This window comes from Eulemur rufifrons, chromosome 7, assembly GCF_041146395.1.
Source record: "Eulemur rufifrons isolate Redbay chromosome 7, OSU_ERuf_1, whole genome shotgun sequence".
Lineage (NCBI taxonomy): Eukaryota > Metazoa > Chordata > Mammalia > Primates > Lemuridae > Eulemur > Eulemur rufifrons.
Genome location: NC_090989.1, coordinates 2687941 through 2700540, shown reverse-complemented (window position 1 = coordinate 2700540; position 12600 = coordinate 2687941). Strand labels below are relative to the sequence as shown.

Here is a 12600-nt window from a genome sequence, read left to right as displayed (position 1 = left end):
AACATTTCCTGGTTTGTGGCAGCAGAAGTCAAATCTCTGCTTCCACCTTCACAGGGCATCCTCCCTGTGTCTCTCCACATCACCTTCCTCTGTGCACACCTGTGTCTGGGTCCAAATTGCTCCTCTCTACAACAGTCAAAATGGGTTAGGGACCACCATAATGGCCTCATTTTAACTTTATTTCCTCTGTAAAGACCCTATTTCTAAATAGGTCCACGTTCTGAGGAACTGGGGGCTAGAATGCAACATATCTTTTGGGGGGATGCACAACAGTGAGTATTCCAGAACTTCCTAGGGTTCATCAGAACTCCCTCTGTACACAATCATGAGAACTACAGGGGACCGTCCAACAGTTCCAGTTGAGAGGCATTCCTAACCGCACGTACTGCAGTGGTTTTCAAACCCAAGAGTTTTAAGAACCCAAGAGTACCACTGGAATGACTACCGTTCTATAAACATTTGATTAGTATTTCCATTTTACAATGTTTTTTAAACTTTTATTTGAAAATAATCTCAAATTTACAAAACACTGCATAAATAAAAGTAACACAAAGAACATCCAAATACTCTTTACCCAGACTTCCCTACTGTTAACATCTTGCCACATTAGCTCATCGTTTATACCACACACACACACACACACACACACACACACGTTCTTCTGAGCCATCTGAGAGTAAGTTACATGTACCACGGGCCTTTACTTCGCAGAGTTCAGTGAATATGCCCCAAGAATAAGGACAATGTCTTAGGCACCCATTGCATACAGTCATCAACTTCAGGAAAATTAATATTAATATAATACATTTATCTAATCTACCACTGACATTCATATCTTGTATAATGGCCCCATATTGCCCTTTATAGCATATCTTTGCCTTCAAGTACGGAATTCAGTCTAGGGCCAGGTATTACAATTAGCTGTCATGTATCTTTAGCCTCCTTTAATGTGGAACATCTGTTTTCTCTGTTATAACATTGCATTTTTAGCAACTGACAAATCAAGACAATACATTAATGGAAAGAGTTCCATTTCCTGCTATGATGGTGACGTAGCAGATCAATCTTTCCAGGCAGAATAACTAGAAAAGCTGAATTCAAACAACAAAAAATCATTTGAAGGTCTTTGACAGCTGCTAAGGCAGGCAGGTCTTGAGGACCAAGACCCAGAGCAGAGGGAAATATTCCAGTGTGAATGGGCCCAACATTCTACCCCTCTGGGCTGTCACATTTGCATATTCAAAACAGCATAGGCAAAGGGGCAGCAAAGCTAAGCAGAGCATCCAATCGTCCCACAGAGCTGGGGAAAACAAGGACGTGCAGGGCTCTCTCTCACAGCCAAGACTTAGGGCTGGCCGTGACCCTGGGGAAAATGAAAGCATAGAAAAATGAGCTAACACCAGAACCCTTCTCCCCACAACAGAGAATTTGTATGTGGCACCTGGGAAGCTGTGGAGGAGGCGAGCAGTGAATGAAAATAAGCCAAGCTGCCAAGCACAGCTATAACTAGGGGCATGCCCAAGAGGAAAACTAAAGGTAGGTGAAGGCCTGACAAGGTGGAAGGTTCTGGTTGGCCAAGCTCTCAGCTGGACCCCCTTGAAGGACTAATGCCCTAAGAGTGAGAATGAATTAGAAACAGGCCAGTGGAAGTAAGACTGGAACCAGCTGTGATCAGCGCAATCCTGGATTGGACTAAGGTGCACTCTCTTATTCTAGTCTAATTGACAAAAGCCAGAATTTTAAAAATCCTCAGAGAAAAACACCAACATCCAGAGCCTCTATAAGTTTTCATTTTAAAAAATCCATTAATCAAAAAACAAAAATTGGCCGGGCGCGGTGGCTCACGCCTGTAATCCTAGCACTCTGGGAGGCCGAGGTGGGCGGATCGTTTGAGCTTAGGAGTTTGAGACCAGCCTGAGCAAGAGCGAGACCCCATCTCTACTAAAAATAGAAAGAACTTATATGGACAGCTAAAAAATATATATAGAAAAAATTAGCCGGGCATGGTGGTGCGTGCCTGTAGTCCCAACTACTCGGGAGGCTGAGACAGGAGGATCCCTTGAGCTCAGGAGTTTGAGGTTGCTGTGAGCTAGGCTGACGCCACGGCACTCACTCTAGCCTGGGCAACAAAGTGAGACTCTGTCTCAAAAAAAAAAAAAAAATTACAAGAGGAAAAATAGATAACAGAAGCAGACCCACAGGTGATCCAGATTGGATTTACCAGACAGACCTTAAAACAATTGTGATTAATGTTCCAAAAATAGGTAACAAGAGAATTTCAACAGATCTACAATAAAAAAGTCAAATGGAAAATCAATAGAAATACTAACACTAAAAAATTACTTTATAATACTAATAAAAACTAATAAAGAATCCAGAAACAGATCCACACATAAATGGCCTCTATGACTTGACTTACGATAAGAATGACTTGCAGTACGGGAGAGGAAGACTGCCTTTCAATAAATGGTGCCAGATCCACTGATCACATATGGCTAGTGGCTATTTGAAAAAAAGACATGACAGCACAGATTACACATCATCATCATCACTGAAAGTTCTACTGGACAGCTCTGACAGGGGCTAGGTGCTGGTATACAAACACAAAATAAACAAATTAACTTTTTTCACTACTAAAGTAAATCTGTTAGTCATATCTCTCTATAGTATATCATGGTTGCACTACTTTGTATTCATTGCTGATATCTTCAATGACCAAAACAAGGCTGGTTCACAGTATTAATTAACATTTAAAAATATTTATTTTAAATTAATTTTTTTTTTTTTTTTTTTTTTTGAGACAGAGTCTCTCACTCTGTTGCCCTGGCTAGAGTGCCGTGGCGTCAGCCTAGCTCACAGCAACCTCAAACTCCTGGGCTCAAGCAATCCTTCTGCCTCAGCTTCCCGAGTAGCTGGGACTACAGGCATGCGCCAGTATGCCCGGCTAATTTTTTCTCTATATTTTTAGTTTTCCAGAAAATTTCTTTCTATTTTTTTAGTAGAAGTGGGGTCTTGCTCTTACTCAGGCTGGTCTCGAACTCCTGAGCTCAAACGATCCACCCACCTAGGCCTCCCAGCGTGCTAGGATTACAGGCGTGAGCCACCATGCCTGGCCTTAAATTAATTTTAAAGGGTTAAAACTATATAATGTTAACTATTTATGTCAGAAATGAAACTGAAATTTTATGTTTGGTGTCAACATACAAAAATAATTCCAACTACCCTGAGACTGTATCTCACAGCCACTACCGTGTCAGGTGGGTTTTTTTAATTATATCATTTAATATCTCAAATCCAACATAATTCATGAAAAGTGTTTTCTATAAGACAATGAAGATTTAAATGGGCTGAATGGCTTTTCTATCATGCCTCTCCAAAATCAACACTTGCCAATTAAGGAAAACAAAGATTTGTTAAATCTTAGTGATTTAACCGTGAAACAAAAACATCTGACTCCTCTGATTTCAAGCTTAAGATCAGTTAAACTGGAAAGCACCCTCATGTTCCCAAGTAAGCTGTTTAAAAACTTTACCATTTGCAATTCTTTACCTCTGTGATTTATGTCTTTTTCTTACTACTTCACAACCAAAACTAAAAACAGAAATTGGATGCTGAGGATAACAATGCAACTGTCTTCCAAAATACCTAACATTAAATTTTTGTTTTCATCACAACGCCTTCTTTGTACCCACTGATTTCATAAGAAAACATTCTAAAACTGAATCTTTGAAATATGCAGAAAATACCATTTTCATCTATTTTACATATAGAACCACCATGTCGTACTATATAGAGTTTTACTTTTTTAACAAAAACAGGGTTCACCCAGTTTAAAACAAATTTTTGACACCCACTGATTCAATGATAACCCCCTCACTGTTGGACGAATAAAGCACAAGAAGGGATGAGAGAAAAGAGAGGGTGATCTAACTTTTACTGAGGACTTAGGTGGCACTGCTTCACCAAGGTCTTCTTGTGCAAGCCTGAAAACACTACTGGTATCCCCATTTTACAGGCAGAAAAACCCGAAACTGGAGGTCACACAGACAATGAAGGACAGAACTAGAATTCAAACCTAGGTTTAAACCTCTTAACACGTTTCTCCAATTCATGCAGTGACAAGAGTCCAAGCCAGAATCGAGGCTGCTGGGCTGTGAACCAGAGTGCTCTCTTGGTTGCACCAAGTGTTCGAGTGGTTCCCACCATCTGGGTAGGTGCCACTTACTGAAGATTCCCACGAGCTGGGTCCCCCACCATCTGGGAAGGTGCTATTTACTGAGCACTCCCACGAGCTGGGCACTCTGCCAAGCACTTTACAAAGATCTCATTTTAAACTCTACCACATCCTATGAGGTAGGCACTATTGTCCCCATTTTGTAGAAGGGGAAACAGACTGAGACACCAGTCAGCAAGCAGTGCACGGACAATTCCTGCATCTCCACACTTCCACTGCTGATCCTAAATTATGATGCTGTGTCCTCACCTCATCACCAAAATGCATCACTTCTTCACACACCCCTTCCAGTCCGTCCACACAGCCACACTTCCGCACATTAATGGAGCCCAAGGCCTTCCCTGATGAACAAGCTATCATTCACCTTCCACCCAAACCTCAAACCCACCCTGCACTCACATTCAATCATTCCCCTAGAAATGTCATTTTAATTGCTGTTTTGATGTCATTTCCATGTAATAGTTTCCAGTTGGCTCTCACCTCAAATTAAAAAACAATCCATGATTCTGTCTCCTACAAACTGCACATACTTACTGTGCCCAAATCTGCTATCCCCGATCCTCACTCCACATGCCAACCAGAAAAACTAGCTGATGACCTGCAATCAGGCCTGCTCACTCCTGCATGTGACCTTCACACATGCTGCCACCCTCGCCTAGAACATCTCTCCATCTTCTTCTTCTAACAGATCACACCTCTCCCCAAGGCTCATCGAATCCCCAAAGTTTCAGGCAACACCTTCGTCAGCATTATTCCAAACCACCACTCACCTTGCCAGTCTCCCGAAGGCAGATGCTGTGCCACAGTCAGAATCTCCTCACTCACCACTTGACGTCCCTCACGTCAACTTGAGACCTCCAGTTGGCTCACAAGTTACTTTAAAGCCCAAGCCCCCCCATAATAAGCTGAAATAAAAAAGAAAAGAAAAGAAAAGAAAAGAAAGCCCAAGCCCATCCAGACAGAATCACACCTATACTCTAAAAGAAATCTCTGCTAGGTGCAGTGGCTCACACCTGTAATCCTAATACTTTGGGAGGATGAGGCAGGAGGAATGCTTCAGGCCAGGAGTTCTAGACCAGCCTAGACAACATAGAGAGACCCCCTCTCTACAAAAAAAAAAAAAAAATTGCTTTTTTGCGGGTTTTTTGGTTTGGTTTTTTTTTGTTTGTTTGTTTTCCAGACAGAGTCCTGCTCTGTCACCCTGGGTAGAGTACAATAGCGTCATTGTAGCTTTCTGCAACCTCAAACTCCTGGGCTCAAGCGATCCTCCCGCCTCAGCCTTCCAGAGTACTAGGATTATAGACATGAGCCAGTGTGCCCGGCCTACAAAAAACTTTTTTTTAAATTAGCCAGGGCAACTCCAACCTGGGCAACAAAGAAAGACCCTGTCTCAAAAAAAAAAAAAAAAAAAGCAGCAGCAGCCGCCTCTCACGGCAGGCATACAGCTTCCCTCTGCTACTCCTTCCCGGCCTGCACCCGCGCCACCTTCAGGTTGTCCTTTGTCAATGCTTAAGATGGGAGGCACACACCGACACCTAAAAGGAAAACGAGCATACACCGGTCAAAGTCAAGAACTCTGTTAGACCACAGGGCTGGTAGAAGGGTGGAGAAATCAGCTATGTCAAACAGCTCTTGCTGTCACAGCATAACCCTCAGACTTCCTCTGTGGGGCTCCATTCTTAGAGCCAGGTCCCACGTGGTTGGACATGTGAAGACAGGCCCCCTGGAAGGCCCTGGGAGGGGCATCAGGTCTAAGTCTTATAAAAAGAAAACGGGAGAATTTGTGTTTTCCTTCATGTTGTCCAAATGGTAAGAACTCAAGAGCCAAAATTAGATGACAAGTGCCTTAGGAGGCCATCTTTCAGGCCAAGCCTTGGGCCAGCTCACATTCAAAGTTCACAACCACCCCCACCCACTGTGACCCTCCCTTTCTCCAAACAACCAGTTTCCTGCAGCACATGTGAGCCTCATGAGATGACACAACAATTTAGAAAGAAGAGCATGTAGAGACAGTAAGGTCCAAATATTCAGGCAGGCAGAGAATACAATGGCAGGCAGAGTCAGGGCCCCTGCTCCCCCACCAACTTATAAAGTAAAATAGGAATAAAACTATGTTGTCTGAGGAAGCACAGGGTGGTATGACAACATCTAGTAAGAAGACAGATGGTAACTAGACAGATTAGACAGCAACTCTCGGCCAAGCCTATGTCCAATAATATAAAGACTTTTAAGCTATGGTATGGTTTTGTTTTCATTTTTGGGTGGTAGTGGGTTTGGGTGGGATTGTTTTTGGTCTTTATCCTAAAAGCAAGAAGCTGTTGAAGATCTAACCAGGGGGAACAGCATGATCAGACTGAACTGTTACAAATTAGTCAGGCTACAGTGTGTCAAAGGGACTAGAGAGTGGCACTTAGTGGACACTGCCAAGAGGAGGCAGAACACAGCAGTGGAGGCAGAAGCAAGCTGATGATTCAGGAGGCATCAATGAGGCGAAACACAGGACTTACTGGTGAGCAGGTTTCAGGAGGACCAGTGAGGAGCGACAGGTAACAAAGACAACCCCTAGGTCTCTAGTCTGGGTGGTGGTTCTCTGAGACAGGCAGGCCAGCGTGAGATGGGGGCAGAGTGGGATATGACTACAGAGTAAAAATTAGCTTGCTCTGAGAAAGCGAAAATCTGTCCTGCCATTTGTCAGTTGGGATAACAGACACAGATAAAGCCAGCAGCCAAGTTAACAGAAAATATGTCTCCCAAGGACACTGCAACTGTAAAGTGTCATAACGACCTCTTCTTTGAGTAATTGCTGACTTCTTATTCACTAAGAAACCTTATCCTGGAAAACCCCAGACTCCTGGAAATTTTGCTGTTTGAAATTATGCCAGTAAGGAAACATCCCACTCTTACCTGCAGGATGTAAGTCACTGTGACACAGAGGCGCAGCTTTGATTTCCAGCCAACTGCAGTGCTTCAAATAAGAGATTTCTAGACACAAGGTTCCACGTCTATTTAAGCTTTATAGTGTTCAATGAAACAGGACCTGGGCCCACTTCACAGTCAGACTTGACACTGACCCCTTTACACACAGCTCTACTTTGCGCTGAGCCCATCAAAACACTGCTTCATTTACTCTTCACCTAGATTCCACCCTGCCCCCAAATCCTATAACAACTCTATCCTTCTCTTTGTTTGGTGAGATGTCTCACAGTTCCTCTGGTGTGTGGCCTCCCTCATTGCAAAGAGCCATAAACTTGACCTTGTCAGACTGCGGGTCTGTTCCTGGTGATCTTAGACTGATTAGGCTGGGACATTTAGAATTTGAAATGATTGTGAAACAAGCAGGAAGAAATGCCAAGTAGAAGTCAGACCCAGGGCCCTGGGCTGGGAGGAGAGTTTAGGGCTAGAGATAAATCCCGCAGCCACCGGCATCAAGACAGTAACTGAAGCTATGAGTGCATATGAGATTATGAGATTGCCTAGGGAGGGGCCAGGAGTGGGGCAAGAAGGGAGCCTAGGCCCGAGCCTCCAGCAACTGCACTATCTGAAGGCTGCTAAGAAGAGAAGGATAAGTCAGCAAAGGAGACTGAGAAACAATCACCAGAGAAATCAGTGGGAAAAGTTGCCACTACAAAGCATAGGGAAGGCCAGAGCTCTGAGGCAAGGTCTCCCAAAGTCTGATTTTGATTAAGTCATCACAGATTCATTTGTGGCCCTCACTTAGTTTGATTTTGACAGAAGGACTGATCTCCAAAGATTGACTCATGCTCACTCACTCATGAGACCCTGATGCATTTTTCAAATGCCAATTAGTTTACAGTGAGAAATATAATCAAACAACAGGCTGACATACTCTGCTACTGGTCAGCACTTTCCTGAAGATAAATGCACAAGGATGAGTAATTATTCTCAGGAAGTTGATGGAAACCATGAGATCAGTATCAGGGAAATTAAGAAGTCAGTGTCCTGGTGCTTTGGCAACCAAGCACATCCAACAGGGTCCCAGTGGGAAACAGAAATCAACCCAGATGTTGAGACTTTACAGAGGGGAGAGCAGGGATAAGGGAACCAACAAGGGATGGTGAAGCACCAGGGACTAGCAACAGCCCTACAGCTAAAGTGCAGGGGTAGAAAACTTCTTTACTCGAGACCAGCAAGAGCTGGGACTGTAAAGGAGGACTTCCAGGTGGGAGTCCTAGTTGTGGAGAGATGCAGCTACTGCCAGAGAATAGCAGCAGAGCAGGGAAGGAACATGAGGAAACACCCCCACCTCTCTCTCTGCCCAGCAATGCCTTCCACTGGTGGGCCCCACTGGCAGCCAGGACGGGAAGAAGGGAACCCATCACTGGAGGTCCACCTCCCCGAGCACACAAGGGAGAGGAGAGGAAAGTGGATCTGAGGACTCCAAAGACAATATACACAGGGCAGGGTGCCATGGTAACCATGAGCATTCACCCTTCTAACTGGATATGGCCGGCCCACTGGAGCCTCAAGCAACTGTGTTACCTGAAGGCTGTTAAGCAGAGAAGGAGAAAGCAACAAAAGAGACTGAGAAAGAATCACCAGAGAGATCAGTGGGAAAAGAGGCAACTACATAGCCTGGGGAAGGCCAGGGCTGTGAGGCAAGGTCTCCCAAAGTCTGACTTTAATCAAGTCATCACAGATTCATTTGTGGCCCTCACTTAAGCAAGAAACTCGTATTCCTGAATTAACTTGTGGTGACTAGAGCAATAAACACTACCTCAGCCCCCTGGATGCACCTTTTCCAGAAGCCACACAGTGATGGCTAACAGTCACATGCAGCGTGGTGAATTAGCCTTAACCATCAACAGCTGATTTAGCTGTAATTCAGCTTCAATTAGGCAAGCGCTAGATCAATCTCAGAATATCCCCCAAAACTTCAATAGGCTCCTACACTGATATCTGACATAACGGTTCAGCTCAGATCTCAAAGATCTGCATGGACAAGTGCTAACGAGTCTGAACTTAAATCAGTATTAGAAACTGACCTTGCCTGTCCAACTAGAGACATCCAGCTGTTTCTACAAACGCAGTTAACTCCATGCAAGGCTTCCACATGGCTAAACCCTTAACTTACACACAAAAAAAGATTAATCTTTAGAGTAGAGCTTTTCAGTTATCCAAAGTATAAAGTTCTTCTGCCAGTGAAGAGAGCAGGAGGGAAAGAGAAGCTGGTACTAGATACACCAAAAAGGCTGCAACCCTACCTCCACAACCAACTCGTGTATGTACAAGTCACTCAATCGAGGGGACCTCCCTTTCTTAGGTTTTATCTGACTCTCCCAAAGGTAATTATAAGGACTGTGACGGTACCTCAAAAATTGTTTACAATTCATTTAGTTATTTACCTAAGGTAAATGTGCTAGAACACATTACTATTACCACCAACGACTGCTAAAGTGAAGTAAGACTCACTTGTTTCTACAATCTTTAATTTCTGGAAGCTTTCTAGTACCTCCCCATTTAGTATTCTTGGTAAGAAGTCCCGTATTTGCATCACTTCAGTGGTCAGCCGTTCCAGGTCTTTCTTTCTGACTTTAACAAATTCTTCTTTAGCTCCCGTGTGCTAAAAGAACAATCAGATCTTAAGATTACATTTCTCTTCATATGACTAAAACAGCCCAAGTTAATCTGCTTCCTTTTCATTCACGCCTCTTGTGTTCATCGTTTTAAAAAGCATGTCTTGGCCGGGCGAGGTGGCTCACGCCTGTAATCCTAGCACTCTGGGAGGCCGAGGCGGGTGGATCGCTCGAGGTCAGGAGTTCAAGACCAGCCTGAGCAAGAGCGAGACCCCGTCTCTACTAAAAATAGAAAGAAATTATCTGGCCAACTAAAATATATATATACAAAAAATTAGCCGGGCATGGTGGTGCATGCCTGTAGTCCCAGCTACTCGGGAGGCTGAGGCAGGAGGATCGCTTAAGTCCAGGAGTTTGAGGTTGTTGTGAGCTAGACTGACGCCACGGCACTCACTCTAGCCCGGGCAACAAAGAGAGACTCTGTCTCAAAAAAAAAAAAAAAAAGAAAAGAAAAAGAAAAAAGCATGTCTTTACCTAATGAGTCCCCTGCTACACATAGATTTTATATGTATACACGTGAAACATTTTGAGAGCTGAAGCCCCAGCTTTCAAAATGGCGGCCAGATAGTTTAAAAAAAAGGAAAAAAAAAAAAAGTGCAAACAAACGCCCTAGTCCCAAAAGCCAAAGAAAACACCTGTAACTTTTTCTTAACACTGCAGCGCCAAGCTAATCAGAAAGAAAAGAAAGTCACCTTTCCTGGAATCCCACTAGGAGTGCCAGGCCCTCTGCCGGTCATCTCCTGTAACATTCACCCCAACCCTCCTAGGTTGCCCACTGCAGAAACGGGGCGCGGGGCACGGTGACTTCCCCAACGCAGCACTAAGGGCAGAACCAGGATTTGAACCCGGATCTCGCTCCAAAGTCCAAGCGCCTTCTCCTATGCTGCATGCAATGGAAGAATCTCTCTAAACTTGGCACTAAGTCCCAAAGCAGGTGACCAGGGCCTTCTGAGGAGGACTGGCTCCCGGAGGACACGCAGAGAAGAATGACCCTTCGTCCACGCTCTCACGTCGCCGGGCACCAGCCACCGCCCCACCGCGTGCCGCCCCCAGACCCGGCCCCGCGGAGGTCGCCTCACGCCCGGGCCCACCCCCTCCGGCCCGCCCCATGCTGGTCCGTCGGGAGGTCGCCAGGCCTCCAGACCACGCGACAGCGGGCCGTTTCCGCGCGCACGGGGCAAAGCCCTGAGGGGAGCGGAGTAAAAGGCGACAATTAGGACACCAGGCGGTTGCCAGGGCCGCCTCACTGACCCAGCAGGCCTCCTCTGCGACGCCCGCCTCGCCCATGGCCGCAGCGGCCCGGCTCTGTGCGCCTGCGCAAGAACGCGCCCTCTGACCCCTCACGCCAGAAAGCGCGGGAACGCGTCCACGCCGGAGGGTCAGAACGGACAGCCGCGAGGCTCAAACTTCGTAGAGTTTACGCATCATTCTCAGTCTCGGGGACAAGGGTGGCTTCGGCAAGGTCTTCTTCGGCTCTTCTGGCTTAGTTGGGATTTGAAACTTGTTAACTGCGAAGTAGAAGGAAAGTGAGACCCTGGTGTAAATGTCAAATAAGTCGAATCGGTCCGTTCCTGTTAGGCAAGGAACGCTGGCCTAAGGGGGACGGCGCGTCAACAGGGCACCTGGCCAGGTAGCTGCGTGCAGGAACGAAGACAGCCTCCCCTGAAGGGACATACCACAGTTGGAGGGAATGATTCAATGTTTGCTGGCAGAGTAGGATGACTACAAACAAATGTTTTGTACTCAGGAAACAGACACTCTAAATACCCTGACTTGATCGCTAAGCATTATATACATGTAACAAAGTTGCACATGCACCTCATAAATCTGTACAAATTTAAAAGATAAAAATAAGATAACCACCCCAAGTTTGGAAGAGTCATCTCGTCGATTAACTTGCCCCAACCCACCCGCAGAGTCCGCAGGATACGAGCCAGCCTAGGGTTTCAGAAGAACCCAAAGTTATCGCACGACTGCCAACATTGCTTTCCTCTCTGGCATTGGCAAGCGGGGCGCTGCCCACGCTCCCCGGAGGCTGCCGGCCAGGACGGCTCGCGTGCTCTCCACTACACACCCCTGCGCTAGCTCCAGGACGCGGAGTGGTGGCACTGCCTCTGCAGTCGACCCTCCATCCTCTAAGAAGGCCCCAAGTGACGGCCTTTCCTCCAGCCTCAACTCCACCTGGGGGCTGCGGGGCACAGTTAAAAACTCCTGCCTGGGGGTCGCAGGAGAGCGCTGGCCGGACGGGCCTTGTTGGTCGTGCTTAAAGATCCTACACCAGGCCGGGCGCGGTGGCACAAGCCTGTAATCCCCAAGCCGTGGCAGGCTGAGGCGGGAGGATCTCTTGAGGCCAGGATTATGGGACTAGCCCTGGGCAACATAGAGACATCCCGTCTCTGCAAAATAAATAAATAAATAAATAAAAATTAGCCGGGCGTGGTAGCACACGCCTGCAGTCCCAGATACTCGGGAGGCTGAGGCGGGAGGCCCGTTTGAGCCAGGAATTCGAGGCTGCAGTGAGCTAGGATCGCACCGCTGTACTCCAGCCCGGGTGCCAGAGCGAGACCTTGTCTCTAAAAATAATAAGAAAAAAGATCCTAGGCCATTTACAACCAGCCCTTCGTCTCTTCCTGGTCAAGACCCACCCTGGCTAACCTCGCCGGCAGTGGCCCTGAATTTTGGCAACCCGAAGAGGCACGGAGCGCACCCGAGCTGGGCCGCTCCGCCAGCTGCCCGGGCTACTGCCGCGCTCACTCCCAGCGCGCGCTGCGA

The 12600-nt window shown here is 46.4% G+C and overlaps 1 protein-coding gene across 1 annotated transcript in view; it reads right to left on the bottom strand.

The window, feature by feature from the left end:
* The window catches only part of HSF2BP (heat shock transcription factor 2 binding protein), a 108570-nt gene extending 95990 nt beyond the window's left edge, over positions 1-12580 (bottom strand). Inside the window, exons 1-3 of the mRNA XM_069472242.1 lie at positions 12484-12580; positions 11080-11336; positions 9665-9815 (exon numbers count right to left, since the gene is read on the bottom strand). Coding sequence (XP_069328343.1) covers positions 9665-9815; positions 11080-11115 — 187 coding nt within the window. The 5' untranslated portion in view covers positions 11116-11336; positions 12484-12580. The remainder of the gene's footprint in view (positions 1-9664; positions 9816-11079; positions 11337-12483) is intronic.
* Between the last annotated feature and the right edge of the window lie 20 nt (positions 12581-12600).